A 19,681-nucleotide genomic window follows, 5' to 3' on the forward strand; every position below is an offset into this window, starting at 1 on the left:
TTGAGACATTGCATGTATAAACACCTACTTTATTGGTGATTTTATGGGGTAAAGAATTCTAAGTTGCAAATCATTTTGAGAAAGTTGCTCCATTGTGTTCTAGCTCCTAGTCACTATTGAAAAATCCAGTGTTTTCTTGACCCTTTGCATATGACCTGGTTTTTCTCTCTGAGAGTTTTTAAACACTCATCTTTGTCTCCAGTACTCTGATATTTTATAATGGCGTGCCTTCATGTTGGACTTTTATTATTCATTATAATGGGCTGTTGCTCTGTTCTATCAAGGTGGAAACTCATGTCCTTGCTCTGAGAATTTTTCTTGAATTATTCCTTTGATAATTTTTCTACTTTGTTCTCTTCCTGGAATTGCTATTTTATTAATATTAGACTTCTTGACTAACCGTCTAGTTTTCTTATTATTTCCTTCCTGTTTTTTATCTCTTTGTGGAGATTTCATCACACTCTTTTATCAAACCTTCCTCAGAGAATTTCATTTTTGCAATCACACATAATTTCCAAGAGCCCTTTTGTCTGCTTTGAATATTCTTTTTTTTTTTAAACAGCATCTTGTCCTTGATTCATAAATGCAGTATCTTCTCTTAGCTTTCTGAGGGTACTGATGATTTTTTTTTTTTAAGTTTTCTTTTGCTCTCTGGATTATTTATGTTTCTTCTAAGTTTCTTTTCTTGTGTTTGATTTGTTCTTTTGGTTTCCCCACACATTTCAGAAGGTGTACTGATTGGAACCTCTTTGTGTATGGTGAGGATTGCAACTCATAATCTCCACTATAGAGTGGCCTGACTGGGCTAATTCACTGGGGGACCCTGACCATAGGCACCATTAAATCCTTTCTTTGGACTGATCAAATCCCTCAGAGAGCATCCACCAACCGTAAGATGTGAACCCGGCTGTCGATGCTCTGGAAACAGTGTGCAAAGGGGGTTTCAGACCTTCACTTAATATCTCATTTGTTCGTATTGTGCCCTGGTCCCCCATTGTGTCAGGTGTACATCTGCTCACCTTCTCCAGAGAACACACCACTAGGGCTCTTCAAGGACTTGGGGCGGGGGGACAGTCACCATGGAGCGCTGTTTGGAGCTTTAGCAATGTCAGCTCTACCTTCACTCTCACTATCAGTTGCATGTAGTGCACCAATTCTTGAGCTTTTCTGAGGTTCTGTGATATCAAGTGCATTCCATCTTCTTACACTGCCTGCTTAAGTTTTAGCTTGCAGAGTTTCTAAGTCAGTTTCCACTAGATTCACCTTTTTTCTGGATTCTGTTCCTTTGGCTCTTCTATCCTTTTTATTTCTGTGCTTTAATGCCTCCTTTATACAGGCACTTTTAACGTCATTTTTGAAGGGCTTAGGGAGACAGCAAAATAAATCATGTATGTTTTATCTCTAATCTTTAACTAAATCTCCCTATGGATTTTCCTGTGGCATTAAAAAAACCCCAACTTTCTAGCAGTTTTGGTGGTTGCAGGAGTAGGCGATCAGAGCAGTCCTTCTCCATGTTCAAGCTAAGAGAATGTAAGCCCTCTGAAATTTTATAATCACCCATAGGTAAAATTAAATCCTTTTTTTCTATAATAGACAATATCAAAAGGAGAAAAATAACTTCTAAGCTCAGAAGGAATCACTCATATACCTGGATATAGGAAAGCTTTGAAAAATACAACAAACTTGCAGATTCCATTATAAAAAAGAAATCCGTATATAATTAAACTGTTCCCAGAAATCTAGTTTGTGAGAAAGAGAAGTTTATGTAAGAGGACAGGAGTCTCTGGAGGGATATTTCAGAATATCATAATGCTTACTCTTGTCACTGGCTATTAGGACCTGCAAAAGACATGGAATTAAAGTGGCTCCCATTTAGTCAGTTTTCCAGGGCAGATACAAAGAGTGTTGTAGAATGCCATCTGAAAATCTCACCTCTGTGGCATTCCAGCTATACACATCCCTTCTCTCTGAAATTGTCAGTTTCACATGGATAAACACAGACAGTTTGCCCAACACAGCATGCCTAACTCATTACTGCAGGATGAATGATACTGTGCGATTCTGCCTTGGGGCTGAGAGATGGAACAGATGACTTCTCCAAATTTGCTATATCCCAAGGAGTCTTTGTATCCCTAGGTTTCAAAAATTTTAAATCCCAAAGTAATGTTGATGCTGAAGGGGAAGTAAATTATTACAACCCTAGGAATGTGGGATATAACTCATGGCTGTGCAAAAGCATCATGGAATCTCTTCTATAACATAAAAAAACTGATTAATTTTTGGATACCCTGATTTGACCTCTCCTCACACAGCCTGTTCTCTTCCTCAAATCTGTACTATACTCCATTGTAAGACTAATTTTCCTTAAACTTTGTTTTCATTATATTGCTCTCTTGTTTACAACCACCAGTGACAATCTCTGATGGAATTTAGTCTGAATGCGCCTGACTAGCTTTTAAGATCTTTCTTAATCCCAGATGCCAATTAGATTGGTCTCCTCACTGTCCCAGGCCCTCACCTACTGCTCCTCTGTAGGATTCTCTTTACCTGAAATTTCCTTTCATTCATCCAGTTCCATATACTTAACATGCAGTTTTACCAAGGAGAGGAGAACGACACAAAGTCCCTGTCACCCAGAAACTCAAAGCCTAATGGGGGAGATAAACAATTAAGGGACTAAGATAAGTAGATATAAATATAGGGTGCTATGGGGGTAGATGATGGTGAAGTGGGAGGTGTGAAATCCTATTGTGGGAGCAGTGAAGGCTTTCCAGAGAAAGTACTGTCCAGTTACCAAACAATCTAGGAGGAGCTAGCCAGACGAGAGATGGGTGATATGGGAGGGTGAGGAGACTGATTCCCTCAGGGAGACTATTATTCTGCCATTTAAATCCATTCTTAAAGGTCCAGTTCAAGTGGTGTCTCCAAAAGGCGTTTTCACTGGTTTCTTGATTGATATAATGGGAAGGAGACAGCTTTCTTCTCTGTCTTATTTCACCTGTGAGGACCTTGGGGGCTCTCCTCTCTTTGGTTTTGGTGGCCAGCTGATAGGAAGATGGAGCCTGGGGAGAGGAGACACAGCTGCCTTTGGTTTGGGCCTAGTTTGCATGCTTCAGTCTGGTTCATCACTGACTTCACATAGAATACTACAGGCATAAACCTCGTTTTCTACTTGCTTGTTTATGCAGGAGAGGAGACACAGCTGCCTTTGGTTTGGGCCTAGTTTGCATGCTTCAGTCTGGTTCATCAGTGACTTCACATAGAATACTACAGGCATAAACCTCGTTTTCTACTTGCTTGTTTATGCATTTTTTTTCAGAAACCTCCCAGGGAGGAGTATCACAGATTTGGGGTGGTATTTGGGTGTCACTGAGTACCTAAGTCAAATACCATATACTAGCACTCCCCAAATTAACATCACACCAGTAATATTTCTCATTATTTCCCTGAAGCTCTCTTTGAGCTAGAAATCTAGAAGTAAAAGGTTCCTTAATCCTCTAGTGTCTTCTACGTGCCTTAAACTCTGTATTACCATTGCTCCTTCTCATTAAACACAGCTGCTATGCAGCTGTTGGCAGCAATCATAAGAGTTCAAGGCTAGCCTGTGGCCCAACACAAAGAACGGTTGTTCATTAAACATTTGCTCTATCGTGGTAAATGCAGAGCACGCGCTTGCAGGAGACGACTATAGAAAAAAAGACAGAACTGCATGTGAAGAAGGTGAGCAGGGCACCTTTTCAAGCCTTTTCTCAGGTGGCAAATGATAGATTATAAAAAGAGAGAATCCATTTTATTTCCAGAAAGTCTAAACAAAAGAAAGAACAAAACAGTTCTCATTTTCTCATTAGGGACATGAAATCAATTTCATTGTGCTTCAGGATATTCAGTTATTCTCTGCTCAAAGCTGAGGAGCTATGTCATTGCTTTTCTAAAGTTAATTGTTACACTTTGTCATTTGGTAATACAACCGCCCAATGCAGTGAAAATAGGAAGTTTATAATGTGAAGAATGCTGCACAGATCCACCGAAGAGTGCATCCCTGCATTTGTCAGCTGCACAAGCTCATTAGATTCTGGAATTACAGGCTTTTTTGTTAGAATTGGTGGTGCTCACTCATTTTATGTTGTAAACACATGGTTGAAACTTTCACTGTTTTTTGGACATGTCCGAATAATTATGTATCCATTAATTTGTTTAGAAAAATTGGTTTTACACAGTGGTCTACTATCAGCCTGTTCAAAAAACTTACTATATGATTCTCTCTAATTTAAGATGCAAAAGTTAGATAAGGCACATCTGTAAGTTTAAAGTAACACATCAGCCAACATATGTGACAGGAGCAAGAGTTGTGCCAAGCCCTTCTCTAGCTTGCAAGGTATAAACAATGATAACTCAAGAAAGTACCATCTGTTGGCTGGAATTATTTTGATGTCTGCTTTCCACATTTCTAATACAGGTTTCTCTTTAACATTAGTGCTTTTATATAGCTCTTAAGCTTGCAAGGTATAAACAATGATAACTCAAGAAAGTACCATCTGTTGGCTGGAATTATTTTGGTGTCTGCTTTCCACATTTCTAATACAGGTTTCTCTTTAACATTAGTGCTTTTATACAGCTCTTAGAATATCACTCTTCTTGGTGATACCTATTGGCGGCATTGAATTTTGAAATCTTTCCCCTCATTTTCTCTTATCCACTTCCTTAAATAATTAGGCTTATTGAATTCCCAAGTCTCCCCAGTATATCCATCCAGGTTCACTTAATCTGTTAGGCTCTTTGCTATAATGTCCTCATTTTCAAATTATACCCATTTATAAGACAAGCTCAAATGTTATAGAGAAACTCCATGCAATTGACTTTCATCCCTCTACCCACAGTTAATCTTTTACTCTTCTGAAACATATTGGCAATTTATTTCCCCATCTCTATGGTATTTGTCACTCTGTACCTTGCAGTATAGTTTTAGTGTTCATGTCTTATTTACATAAAAGACTTAAGGACTGACATTATATTAAATGTATCTTTATGTCACCTCTAATATCTTTTAAAGTCTTCTCCATCTACTATATTCTCAATTAAAATTTATTGAATAAATGATGGACAATAAAAAAAAATGGAATGATCTTTTTAGAGGCAAATAATAAGGCAAGCACCCAGTGGAGATTCCTGCCATTCTTTTTAAATCTATTCTTATTTTTAGTTTTAACTACTATAAGTATAATGCCCCTCAACTGATTTTCCACGATAGAGAGACAAGACATGAAAACGTTTAGTTGCCTTTCTTGACGGGTTTGCTCCTCAGTAGTTTCCATGGCACATTCCAGGGAATTCTGAAGAGACTGCAGCTGATTCAAGGTCTCCTTCAATAAAAATCGAGTAACAAATTGTTCCAAATTGGAGGCTTCTTGGTAGTCCTAAAGGTGACAAAACAAAGGCAATTAGAAGTCTGGTAGGGAAAAATAATCAGGAGTGATTTTCCCCTCATGGACCCATCAATCTCAGATTAATCCTACTGAGGGAGAGGTTAGAGAGGAGAAAAGATGTGTTGGGCTCTGGGGACTGCTGCAGAGCTCCATCCACCTACCAGAAGATGAATAAAAAGCTGCAGAAATGACTGGAATATTGATGACTATGCCATAATATATTATCTCATATATTTCCAACAAAATGCTGTCGTGTTTCAGCAATTGGCTTAATTCCCTCTTGATGTATTTATTATGCCTGATCCATATTATGCTGAAGCCAAAGGAAATTATATGTAGTTATTTTAAACTTTAGAAAATCTCAGGCTTGAAATACTTAAACAGTTTACTAAATCTGCCTTTGTTCCTCCCTCAGTAACTTTACCTGAAGCTTATTTGCAGCTGACCTCTAGCACAACACCTCATCCACAAGAGCACCATTCATTCAAACAGAGCCAGGCCTACAGGAGATCAATGCAGACTTAATGGCCGTACTTGCCAAGCTTAGTCAAGGTAGATGGGTGAGCTGTGGATGGTACCAGTGGCTCTTGTCCTCTAAAGTTTCAGGGAGAACAAAGAAAACCAGGTTGGCATTGAAATGGTGCCAGAACCACTCTTTCAGCTCATGGGCCCAGCCAACTAAATCTGCTTTTTTCTAGAGCCTTGAGTGGAAATGGTATATTCAAGTTCAGCCAAGAAAAGGATTTGTTTGGCTCTGTCCTTAAACAAAATGATTTTTCATGGTTGAAAATACAAAACTGAAAGGGATGATGGTGAGAAGATAATGCCATGAGTCATGATGTGCTGGAGAATTTTAGGGCATGTTTGTGAACCCAAACAAAATTTAGTTATTTAACCTTTCTGGATCTCAGCTTTCTCACAAATCAGAACAAGTAACTCTGACATACTTCCAACTCAAAACTATTCTGTGCTCGTAGCAGCTCTAAATTAGAAAATATTGGAGTGTGGCCTCCTGATATAAATTACTTTACATTTTTTTCTGTTAGCAGACAACCTAATGCCATAGAAAACCTTATCTCTTTCCTAATTTGAAATAATCAGAGGTTTCAATCATCAGTCTCTCTTTAAGCCCATTCTTTATAGGTGAACAAAACAGTAAATTTTCTTATCCACCATATCTAATGGTCTTATTTAAAAATTAAAGATTGTTAAATATGGATAATCAAAAATAAATAAATAAATAAATAAATAAATAAAATTCAAGGCCAAAAACATAAAATAAAAATTAAAAATTGTAATGTCCTTAAACTCCATTTAAGAAACTAACCATAAAACTAAACACTACATACTCATAATAATCATGAAGATTTTTGGTGAGTTAAATCAAGCTAAAAAATACACAAAATACTTAATTTCATAACTTGCTATTTATTGACAATAAAAACTTTAAATAATTATTTTCCAATGCATTTTTTTAAATCAAGGAAAGCTTTCCTTTGAGACAAAAAGAAAATGTTATGATAGAAGGAAAGGTGTGTTTGATTCCCCACTGTTATTTCCATTTCGCCAACACAGTTTTAAAATAAAATTTAGTAAAATGAAGACAAAGCATAATTGTATAGTCAGAGATTATGCCAACTATATTTGCATCTCAGTATACACTATGACTAATCTAAAGCAAATGATAAGAAGTTTTATGCCTATTTGTAGACAGCATTGAAAAGTGAAGGAAGCATACATTTACTGAGCAATGAAGCATAGTGTTGGCCTTATTTTTTTCTCATTTAAATGTTTAATATTTCTCAAGTCAGAACTACAGAAAGAAGTTTATGTTCTCTTTCTTTTTGTTTTGTTTTGTTTTGTCTTCCTTTTAGTTATCCAATTTAAGCACTCTGGTCATTGCAATTTGGTTTTAGCCTCTTGGACACAAAGGTCATGTCTTAGACTTCTATATCCCTCCTGGTGTCCAGATTAGGTACTCATTCAGTACCTGATTGTTTGCAGATAAACTCTTAACCCTAAGAATTTATTGCATTTGCTACTATGGTCTTTCATACCTGTGTAAAGATTTTAGTGATGTTAAAGTTAGATATTTAAGGAAAATTAAAGTCAGAAAACTGGCTATCCCATCATTCCTCCATTGTAGCAAATCAGGAAATTATTATGCTGACACTTCTCACTGTGATGAAAGTTTGCTATCCCCACTAGTGACTCTCCAGATAATATTAAGAAATGACACAAAACAGTTGGTTGACATTCTTAACATAAATATTGATGCGTTGGCATTGAGAGGGGTGATGGGTGGGCTTAAGGCTTTGGGGGATTAAGTTTTTTGAGTCAATTATGAAGATGTGCTGTTATGTGCTGCCCCTTGGTGATAAGGAGAAAAAAAGAACTTGTTTTCTAATAGTATACCCACTTATGCTTCCAGACTCAGCTCATGGCATCGTCTCTGTACAGCCCTTCCTCCCCCTGAAACACCACTTCACGTCGCAGGATTAAGCTCACTTCCTTTCCTTCTGTGTGTTCCTGTGACATCTTTTCCCTATGCCTTTTTTAAGGCATAGAATCTACCACTTCATATTTCTCTCTGTTGTTTGCTTGTCTATCTCCCCCATTTTTAGGCCAGCTCTTTAAGAGTAGGAATTATGTCTTATTCATCTCTGCTTCCAGAATGCCCAGAACAAAGCTGCTCACAGCAGCTGCCCAGTAAACATTTAAAGAGCATGTGAGGAACAGGGTACCAAATGGAGAGGAAGATGCCAGAGGGAGCATCTGGGCTCTGGATACTGCTCATGTACTTCTCCTGTCACCAGCTGCCTCCCCCTGCCGCTAGCCCTTGCTGCCTGTAAACACTGCTGCCCAGCTAGCCTGGTCACGTGGGCTCCTCAATAAAGGGAAATGTCTTTGTTCTTAAAAGACTGTTTGCCCTCATTTCATTTTCTGGACCATTTGTTAGTCTTCTTCCCTTCCCTATTCTGGATCCCAAGGTTTGAGACTGCAGACCCAGGTGGCACAGATCCAATCTCCCTTCCCTTCTCTCAGATACGCAGCAGATGTTCCTTTGGAAGGCAGTGGCAAAAGAAGCAGATGGAAAATTAAACAGATAACAAGCTGGAAAATGTCAAAGCCTGGCCCTTTTTATTCTCAACAAATGTGTTGATTATGAAGGTACAAAAAGGGATCTTTGCATTCCTAACTCCCCAGAAGACTGATATGTCGACATAAGGCATGTGTTCCTTTGGACAAAACCTGGAATTCGAAAGACTGGCAGAAAGAACTTCTACTGTCTAGTAAAGCAGTGGGGAAAAAATTTAAAAAGTTCAGATGATACTCAATATCCAGATTCTGCCTCTCTTGTTCAAACATAGTTTAGTCCTCCATATCTACTAGAAAGGATATAGGCAAATAAAAGCTAAAACTACATTTCTCAGATCCCAGTAATGTTTGCTCAGGTCATTGATAATTGTCAGTTACATGAATTATTAAGTGGAAATTGTGAACAAAGTAATATTAATACTTCTATTTTTGCCTTTAGAAAGCCAGAAGGCAAACATTTCAATCCATGGTTTGTTTTTTTGTTTTTTGTTTTTTCTTTTTTATAGAGCTAGAACAGGGCTAGCTTTCATTCAAGTCAAAAATCCTAGCATTAGAAGCATAGTGAGTTAAAAATCAGGCTTCGTAGGGGACTGCTTGCACATATGAAGTCTCAGATCATTTCTCACTAAGCAAGCTCGGCCCATCTGGTTGACGCAAGAGTGGAGACCTCAGTTATTAACTCACTATGAATCATCTGAGTTAATTAGGAAAATCAGAGCATCAGTCTTCCCTGCTTGTGTTTGTCCTATTTGAAAATTAATCAAGTCAGTGACATCTAGTCTCAGTGTCTTCTTGTTTATGGGGTCACAGATATAATCACATTTAGCAGGAGGTACTTCTTCTGACTGCCTTGTGATCTAAGCCCCTGCAGCTCTCCCCATTCCTGTGTGAGACATCTGTGCCCACTTTTTTAACAAGAAAAAAAATCACTTTACAAAGATGAGGTTGTTTTTTTCTCTTTTTCTACTCTTCCCAAAACTGTTACCTTTTTTATACTAACTGGTTTACACACATAATCTATGTCCTACTTCTTTTAAATATTCCCAGGCTTTCATTTTAAATACTGCCACGTTTTTTTTTCAAATTGGGAAAACACTATATCAAATTTAAACCTTAGAAAAATAAAGAACTTGTCCTTAATTAAGTGTCTTAAAAGTGAAAGAAGGTTAATCTTGATATATCTTTGGAAATCTTAGATAGCAAAACATAAGATTAGAATAATTTTAAACTGCAGATTCCCAAGGCTTAAGGAACTTATATATTCTCAGGTTAGTGAAAGAGAAGATAAATATAATTTTGGAATAAAATATTATTAAACAACCAATACATTAAAATATTTTCTAAGCCCTATATTAACCAGATATTCTGTAGCTTGAAATTGGAAAATAGAGATGAATTATATTATTTATGACCTTTACATTGAGAAACTCCATTGTAAAGGGCTAATCCTAGAGTTGGTAGGGTTTTACTTCATGTAACCCCCTTCCTCTGGCTTCTTCTATTGCTCTATCTCACATGAGAAGACCCTAACAAGAACATATGACCCCTTGGATGTCTTAGCCTGAAGAACAATCCCATTCTGGTGGGAAGTAATCTTCTTCAAACAAGTAGAATTTTAGGGAAATGCACATGGGTTCATACCTGTGTTTGGATGGGGACATTTACAGAGTCAGTCCAAACCTGGAGATTAACAGCTAACAGATGAAGACCAAGGTCACATTCATAGGCGTCTAATAATGTATAGTGTAGTGGTTAAGAATTTGCGTTTGAAGATAGTTGCATTGAAGTTCTAACCCGTACTTGTGCCACTTGACAGCTTTGTGAACTTGAAAAAGTTTCAACCTTTCTAAATCCCTATTTCCTTAACTGTGGATAAGAGCAGTGATAAGCTTGTTGTGAGGATTAATGAAATACAGCATGTAAAGCACACAGTATGGCATCTAGCTCATAGTTTTTGATGAATGTTCTTACTGCTATTAATCCACTGGAGAAGGGATATTACAAAGTGTAATGGACAGATCATTGGCTCCAAATTCACAAGACCTGGGTTTGTCTGCAGTGATTATAGTTCACTTCAAAATTATTGCTAGGATAAATGTATAGTTGGTATCTTGCATTTAGTAGTCTTTCCATAAATATTAATTTTCCTGAGTTCTTTTCATATATATCTTCTACTACATACCTGATACCTGGCTTTTTAAAAAGTGTGTACCTTTTATATATATTCATTACCATATGGAAGCTGTGACCTAGAGAATTCAGTCTTTGAGGAATGTCAGGTTTGAAATGTAGAGTTCAACTGCAAAATTACTCAAAAGTGTTTCCATTTTTGACTTGTTTCTTATCAAGGATCATTCTTGGGATACAATTTATAAACCTAAATAACACTTGTTACATTCCTCTATATCTCCTCTGAATTCTCACAGCCATATCCTCCTGCAGAGCATCTCATTTTCTAGAATCTTTCCAAAATTTTTTCTCACACTCTGATTTTACTCCTCTTTCTCCCTTTCTCTCCCAGATATTTATATGTATATTGGCTAAGATTTCTTCTCTTCTGCTCAAACCAGTATGAGTCTGGTCTTATTCATCTAGGTCCATTCCCTTGTTCTACATCACGGAAATGTAGAAACCAGAAAAATGGTTTAGAATTCTGTGGATCACAGCTTCAATATGGTAAAAAAAAATATGTACGTTAAAGGTGCACATTTTTTTAAAAGCAAGGTAGCAGATGTGCAGTAGAAAATATATATGAAAATAACTCAAGAAAATTAATAGGAGGGTTTGGGGAAGATGGCCATATTGGTGGCATAGTCTCTGAAACTTGGAATCTTCACAAAAAAACAGACAGAAAAACTAGATAAAAGCAACAACAAAAAAACCCCTAGAATAGGCAACAAATAGAGCAAAACTAGATGACAAGGTACTATTGTTAAATTATAAGAGGGTAAGGACAAATCACTGCCAGTCACAAGACCAGCATAGCATGGTTTTGCTGGCTGTGCAGGCAGAAACAAATGGAAGCAAAGCGATAAGTAACAAACCTGAGAACAAACGAGCTCCAAAGTGGCCAACAAATATTCACCAGAATAACAGTGGCCAGTTGGAGAATTGAAACAGGGAGGTGTTTTACCCAAAAGCAGCTGAGTACAAAAATGAGAGAGCACAAAAATCCGAGTGAGGCCCCAAGGGCTGGAACCCCATAGCCCCTGTGAACTCTTGAAATCAATCATCCCAACACTACGTCAGGAGGGACCTGCACTGAGGAGAATCTGCTGGGAGTGGAATCAAAACTGAGCAGGACACAGTCAGAGAGACAAAGCAAAGAAGACTCAGATAAAAAGTAGGGAAGAAAAACAAAGCCAGGAAATATCACAAGGAAAACCACCATATTTTTTAATACTACAAGACAACTACCTAAGAGGAAGTTCTATGAAGTTAGAATACAGCCTCCTTTGAAAAATCCATAAAAATTATTATTTTTTAAAAAAATCAGCAACAAAAAATTATTAGTATCAAACTCTATACAATGTTATAAGAAGAAGGAAAATGAGCAGCAGAATAACATCCCTGTAGACAATAAAAGCAGACTGAAAAGACAAGCTCACCAAACAGACTGAAGTGTAACCAAGTATTTAAAAATAAGCTAAGAGCTATTTTAAAATTTTTTTTTTTTTGTCTTTTTTCCGTGTCCGGCAACGGATCGCAACCCTCAGTGTTGCCCCCGTACCGGACCGGGACCGGCAACGGGATCGCAAGCCTCGGTGCTGCTCCTGCGCCTCGCTCAGCCAGTGAGCGGGAACCGGTCTGTATGTGGGATCCGAACCCTCGGGCGGGAGTGCCGCTGCGCTTCCCAAATGGCGCACTATCCAGTGCGCCACCGGGCCGGCCCATTTTAAAAATTTTTAAGAAATAAAATAACAGCATAAATCAGAGTTAGATTAACTCAGAGATGAGGTGATAGAATTCAGAAAAAAATCAGAAACAGAAAAAAATATAGTATTTCAGAAATTAAGTCCAAATGAAAAGGAACACAAGAACGAACACAACCCATAATACCTTAATAAGAGAAGATGAAAAGAGGAAAACTTTAAAAATCAAAAATAGTACAGAAAATAAACAGAAGGGATTTCAGAGGAAATGACAAATAGTGAAGATAGGCAAAGAATATCCAACACACTGAAAAGAATTCCTACAGAAGGGAGAGAGCAAACAATAGAATCTATTGTTCAAGAATATTTTCCTGAATAAAAATATTTGATATTAAACATTGAAAGCATACCACATATATGAAAACATCAATTCAGAACAAAGTAAAATTACTGGACTTTAAAGGACAAAGCAAAAATTCTTTATGCACTTAGATATAAAGAGCAAATGACTTATGAGATAAAAAACAAAACAAAACGAAAACTAGATTATCACAAGACTTTCCAAAAGCAACACTTCTATTCGAGAAGAAAGCGTAGTAATATATTTGAAATATTTAAAAACAGAAAGCAGAGGTAAGGATTTTATATAGGGAAAAATTGACTTTTAAGTATAAAAGGCCCTCCACAATTGTCAACATGCAGGAACTCAGATAATATTGTTTCCGTGAGCCTTTCCTCAGGAATTTGTTAGAGAATGAGCTGCAGATAGCCAAAACAACTAGAGAGACTTCAACACGAAGCCCCACGATCTGGGCCAGGCACTGACAAACTTTTCTTGAGAGGCCTGAATTGTAAATATTTTAGACCTTGTGAACAAGAGGCCACATATCTTGCTGTTGTAGCATAAGAGCTGCCATAGATAATTCTTATATGAATGAGTCTGGCTGTGTTCACAGACCATATAAAATAGATGGATGGCAGAATTTGGTCAACAGCTGGAGTTTGCTGACACCCAGTGTAGGCATTGAGCATCAAATGCTGTCTACACACACACACACACGCACAAATATATAAAAAGCGACAACCAGGTAGTATGTGATTATGTGATTCCTGATGGGAAAAACACTACCAGGAATAGTCTTGTCAAATAAGCCTCTGAATTCAGCTGACAATTTGCAGCACAAAACAGAGTTCAGAAGAACAGGCTGAATTGTGCCATGAGTAGGCAACCAGCAAAGTCTAAGCGTCTAGTACCTCTCTGGGTTCTGCAACAGAAAATTATAAAAATAAATAAATAGAAAGGATCAAGGGGTAACCTGTAAATTAAAAGAGATTAAACAGACATAAAAATGGGCACAGCTAAACTATAGTTTCTAGGGCTGAGCATCTGTATGATAAAACCATAATAAAATGCAAAGAAGGGATTCCTGGGGGGATCAGTTTTGTAGTTATTTTCAGAGGAGGGATCATAATTGAGATAGACACGTGGAAGGGCTTCTGGGGTGACTGGTAGGTTTGGTTTATTGATCTGTGTGGTGGTTTCAAGACTGTTTTCTTTATAATCATTCAGTTCTACATTTGATTTGTGTGGCTTTTCTCCTTTTATTTTACACTAAAAGGTTTAAGATATGAGTAGGAATGAGTCTGGTAGAAATATACTATCCTCATATGTTGAGAAGCTGTGGGAGTAGACAGATATGGGCTGTAAAATACAGGACTCTTTGGCAGGCACTAGGACAAAGTAATCTGCAAACACTTCCAAATTAGTAATTTTTATCACCTCTCATATACTATCTCAACTGCTAGCCTGCATTTTTTCTGGAGTGTAACATAGAACCAAATGTTACATTTTTCAGTATGAACAGCAGAGAGCCATATTCATACATAAATTAGACTCAACTCATGTTTGCTGATATTGGTAATAAAATACCAATATTTCTTCCCCATAAATAATCTCTTTTCACCTTACTGATCACATACTTTTCTTTGAATAACAGTTTTTAAGCTTGTAGAATAGATATAAGACACAGTTCAAGTAAATAATATCCCAAGGGTAATAGTCACTTGTAATTTGACTCCTACTAAACAGTGTGTGTCAGATGAATAGTTCTATTTTAATCACAGTCCTCTAATATGTTAAGTTAATATGCCTAAATTTCTGAATTTATCAGAGACATATACATTTTCAAAACATCATATACGATCTCTCTGCTTTCATCTAAATAAATTATGTGCTAGAAGAAGTAATTGGGTATTAAAATATTATGAGCATTTCTAAACAGCATAGTGTATGGGAATTGGTAGCTACTTAGTAAATCTATAAACACGGACACATTTCTGGAATTAATTTGCCCTTGTGGCCCACTTATGAATAAAACACCAGTAATATTAAAATATACCAGTAATTTTTTATTCAGAAAGAAAATAAGCCTGGGAATAGAAAACTTCCTCAGAATAACAAATCGCAAAGAATTTTTTTTCCAGTGAGACATTAAAAAGAACAAAACAGTATACTTCATCAAATATAAAATGCCATTAATTATAAGATGCACCATTATTCTGATATTTTATATACCACTAAAACATAAAATATTGCCAATTAATTTTTATGCACCATCAATTGCAAGATGCATTGCAATTTCATAGATATTAAAAAGAGAAAAAAATGCATCTTAGAATTAATGAAATATGATGTGTTATTTATTACATTTCAATATGGCCATGATTGATAGTAAGGGGTGTGGATGATCTCTTTGTGCCTGTAACTTCATTGCATTCTGTATTGCACATGTGGAAATCTGAAATTTTATACTGAAAGATAGCATTCACCACTTCTCAAACATGTTCAAGAAAATGACTGGACAACATAAGAAGAGACTGGCTGTCGCCTGAGATCACAGCCTGGGCTTGCCTTTCTTAGCACTGGCCTATTTTAAGTGTATATGGATAGGCTTGGAAACTAGTTGAAATCTTAATGAGCATCTTGAAGAATAAGTCAAGTGGTCATGGTGGAAGGGATTCTATGGTATTAGCTAGCTAAAACAAATGCAGCCTGCTAACACACAGACACACACACACACACACAGACACACACACACAGACACACACACACACACACACACACACACCCTGGGTGGATTACAAGAAATAAAGACCTCCAAATTCCCAGGTGATTAAAAATACATGGGGAACATATGTAAGGGAAAAATGAATTATACAAATCTACCTGTATTCTCCTTTCTCAAAAAGTCTTCTAGATGTCTATACAGACTACTTAAAATTGGTTCTGAATATCTTACTTGCAAACCAATAAATTGGAAAGTAATATTAATAATAAACAAAATTCCTGGAAGTTCCACTTTTAAAAGGAGCATTTTAGGATATTTAACTAATCAATAAGATTAGTTAAATATCCTAAAATGCTCCTTTTATAGAAATGCACTATGAAGGGTAGATAAAGTTTGACAAATACTATTTTCAATGCACAGCAGTGCTCCTAAGAAAGTAAGAGAAGACTAAGAGTGTCAAAAACGAACAGGAAACAAAAACACAGATGCTCAATAGCATAAATTAAAAATAAAAAATCAGTACCCAGATGCAATATAGTAAAATTTTAGTGAATAGAAATACTAACTAATATATGTTATGCTTTCTCTTCCTTCTTGAGGAATCTACAGCTGAAACAACAAGCATGACTTCTTGTTCCATCTCCCTCTGAACATGGGTCAACCATGCAGCCTTGCTCTTCTATCTGCCTTCAGGCATGGGCAGTTCTAACCTAGCCTCTGTTAGAGTTCTCCACACAAGTACGTGGTGATTCAGTCCCAATGTTGTTTAAACTCCAGGGTGCAAGTGCTAAATCCTCTGCATGGGCCCCGTGGAGCACTCCACTAAATTGGCCTAAGATAAAGGGAAATCACAATTGCCCAACGCTGCACAATGCCACACTCTACAAGTAATTCTTCACAGGCTATATTGGACTTTCCCCTGCTCCTTCTTGAAGTTTCTATTTCTGTACTTTGCCAAAATTTTTTCTATTATGTATTTTGATTTTTCCTTATTGATTCATAGGATTTCTTTAAATGTTCTTAACATCAGTTCTTGATAATTGAATTTTATAAATATGTTCTCTTGGTTTGTTGTTTTCTTCAAAGTGCTGTCTTTTGATGTACAGATGTTCTTGAACTTAAAGAAGTAAAAGTTATAAATCACACCATATTATTAAGATATACGTTGTATTTTGTATCTTGTTTAAGAAATCTTTCTACACTCCAAAGTTATTAAACTATTTCCAGTACAGGCATATTGCAGGTTTTGTTCCAGACCACTGCAATAAAGTGAATATCATAATAAAGTGAGTCACATGAATTTTTTGGTTGACATTAATGGTTGCTGACTGATCAGGACAGTGGTTGCTAAAGGCTCAGGTGTCTGTGGCAATTGCTTAAAATAAGACAACAATGACATTTGCTGCATCGATTGACTCTTCCCATCACAAAAGATTTCTCTGTAGCATGTGATGCTGTTTGAATAGCATTTTATCCACAGGAGAACCTCTTTCAAAATTGGAGTCAACCCTCTCACACCCTGTCCCTGCTTTACCAACTAATTTTATGTCATATTCTGTTTTACTCTTTTTCTCTGAAGACTCTGGAGTTTTATGAGGAAAAGCAGCCATGGCCAAACAGACCCCTTTTGGGTTTCCTGCTCTTCTACTTAAAACCTCAAGAGTCAAATGATTTCATTTCTAATTGTTGGCTCGTCTCTTGAGCTCAGTAACTCATTTGAGAAACAAAAATATAGACTAAGATTTACCTGTTTAAATAGATGATCTCAAATTTTCTCGCATCCACTTGGTATTTTAAACAGACTTCTAAATTCTCTTTTAGTCTCATTTACGTAATTTTTTCACAAAATTTTATGGTAAAATTTTATGCTACTTTCTTAAAAGAAAAAAAATCTCTCCATCTTCTTGAAAAGGCTTACATACTTTGATTTACAATGTAAATTTGTTATCTTGCTTTTTTTAAGGCAGGGTGAGGCCTCACCAGTAAGTCTTTTTGAACATCAATAAAAAATAAATAAATAAATAAATATAAATAAATAAAATAAATAAATCCTTGTTTGTTCTTGTTGTTTATGTCTGCATATATGCGTGCGTAAGCTGTATGTCATGTCTATATGTTCATGTCTGTTTATGTAAGGTACCTAATTGGCTTTTAATTAATGCGCGCTCATTAAATAAATAAGTATTTTTTCAAGTTCATGTGACTTAAATTTTCTAAAGTTTTGATAAATATATTTTCAAAATTTGATTTAAACCTTTTACCTAAAATTGTCTCTAGGTCATTGTGTCTCTTTGTTATCTCAGCTCTGCCTCCTGGCCATGCTGGGAGAAACAATATCTTTTAGATATGTAAGAAAGCATCTGGTACAGTGTATTTTTGTTCTAGAGTAAAATGACTGGCTATTTAAAAAACAAAAAGTATAGAACAAAAACAGAATGTCTGAGTAAGTCTTGATAATGGTTTAGGTAAATTAGTTTGTTTAAAAGGTTTTACAGCAAAAAAAAAGGGGGGGGGGAGAGAGAAAGAGACACTTGAGTGCTCTTACTACAAAATCGTAAAAGGTTTTTCTTTGTCTTTTAGATAACTGGCCTAGGGATCTTATTTCATGTTTTATCTTGATAAGTTCTTGTGCTCTTTGCCTTTCAAACCCTTTGTCAGTTTGATTTTATTCAATTAAATGTTCTAAGCCTTTTGTTATTTAACACAGCTTTCCAACATTAAATTCTGAAACTTTAGGATAACTTTGGGAAATTCCAAGGGCCCTGGAGTTTCTCAAAGGTTATCTAAAAGATGTATCAAAACTAATTGGCTTATTTAATAAATTTGACTATGTGGGAAAGCATTATTAATACTGAAGGTGTTATGGATATGTGTTCCAACATTTTTTAATAGGTACAGTTTCCTGACAAACTAAGTTTATAGCTTTAAACTGAAGTTCCAAAATTTTAATAAAAAAAACTAATGGGTTTGTGAAATTGTTCACAGAGGTCAAAACAACAAAAGTTAATTAATAAATTAATTAAAAATGTTATAGGTTTTTGCAATATCCTTATTTCAAAACAAATCCTAACTCTCTCTCTCCTTTGTTCCATTTGGCTTCCTGGAACCAGAAAGAAATAAAAGTAACAACTAACCATTCTCGCCTCTTAGGTGGAGAGCCTAATATTTATGAAAAGCCTCATTTTTTCACAACCTTTTAATTTTTCAGCTTCCACTGAGAAAATGCCTTTATGTTTCTCTTCTCCTAATGTTCCTCCTATTAAACATTGTCTTTCTACAGGTTATAGAACGTTGTTAACCGATTCTCCTAGAATTACAGATGCTCAATCTGGTGCTGGCAAGCCAACTACCCATTCACCAACCATTAGTCGAGATCCTTGGACTTTATCTTTTGTTTTCTTTAGCAAATTTTAATGATTCCCATTTAAGCACTATGCCATCAATTTTTTTACCTTCTTCTATTCCAACATGTTTACAGAAAGAAGCTCATGCACGGGACGGAGTCTCTTCTTGAGCAGGTTTCCCCAATTGGTTTAATTGTGGTTTTAAAAATAAAACTGTTGCATTTTATTATAACAATTATATTTAACAGGTATGTGATTTGTCTATTTCTAGCCCTGGTAATGATTATAGAAATTATTTAAATAATAATACTACAAAATTTAATTAAAACAATAATATTTTGCCCAAGCCAGATCCTATTCATTATTGGTATACTCCTGGATGGGCTACACCTATTTGGATAAATAATAACACCAGAGCAACTCCACAAATTCGCTCAACAATTGGTAAACAAACATTTTGGTAAGCTTTGTGATTGCAAAGGGGGCATTATTAGTCCTCCCTCACCGTATATAGCTGTTGTTGATTGTGGAGCACGTTTGGCTTATCTGGCTCCAACCTCTCCTGCCTATAGTTGCATAGATAAGCCACAATTCGCACCCGCTGACAGTGATGGCCCTAAGCCTTGTCCCTGTCAATCTTTTGTTGAAACATTACATAGTACTTGTTATGGTTCATATCAATTGTGTATTTCAGATAATCTGACATATTTTACTGCTATTTTAACTAGAAATTATGAAGGAACATTTGAAGGGGATCTTGCTGACCCTCCATCTGCAGTGGGGCTTGCTTCTAATAAATATGCCCAAGCTCCCTGTTTGGGACCCGTAGGAAAGCCTGTATGCTAGTCCATTACTCCCTCTATCTATATGTCTGA

General features: G+C 36.3%; 1 protein-coding gene across 1 annotated transcript in view; it reads right to left on the bottom strand.

Annotated features, from left to right (window-relative positions):
• NECAB1 (N-terminal EF-hand calcium binding protein 1) overlaps window positions 1–19,681 on the bottom strand; it is a 189,890-nt gene that overhangs the window by 43,087 nt on the left and 127,122 nt on the right. Inside the window, exon 6 of the mRNA XM_008583474.1 lies at window positions 5,278–5,414. Within this exon, the coding sequence (XP_008581696.1) occupies window positions 5,278–5,414 (137 nt within the window). The remainder of the gene's footprint in view (window positions 1–5,277; window positions 5,415–19,681) is intronic.

The sequence above is a fragment of the Galeopterus variegatus genome, unplaced genomic scaffold (genome assembly GCF_000696425.1).
Source record: "Galeopterus variegatus unplaced genomic scaffold, G_variegatus-3.0.2 Scaffold2924, whole genome shotgun sequence".
NCBI lineage: Eukaryota > Metazoa > Chordata > Mammalia > Dermoptera > Cynocephalidae > Galeopterus > Galeopterus variegatus.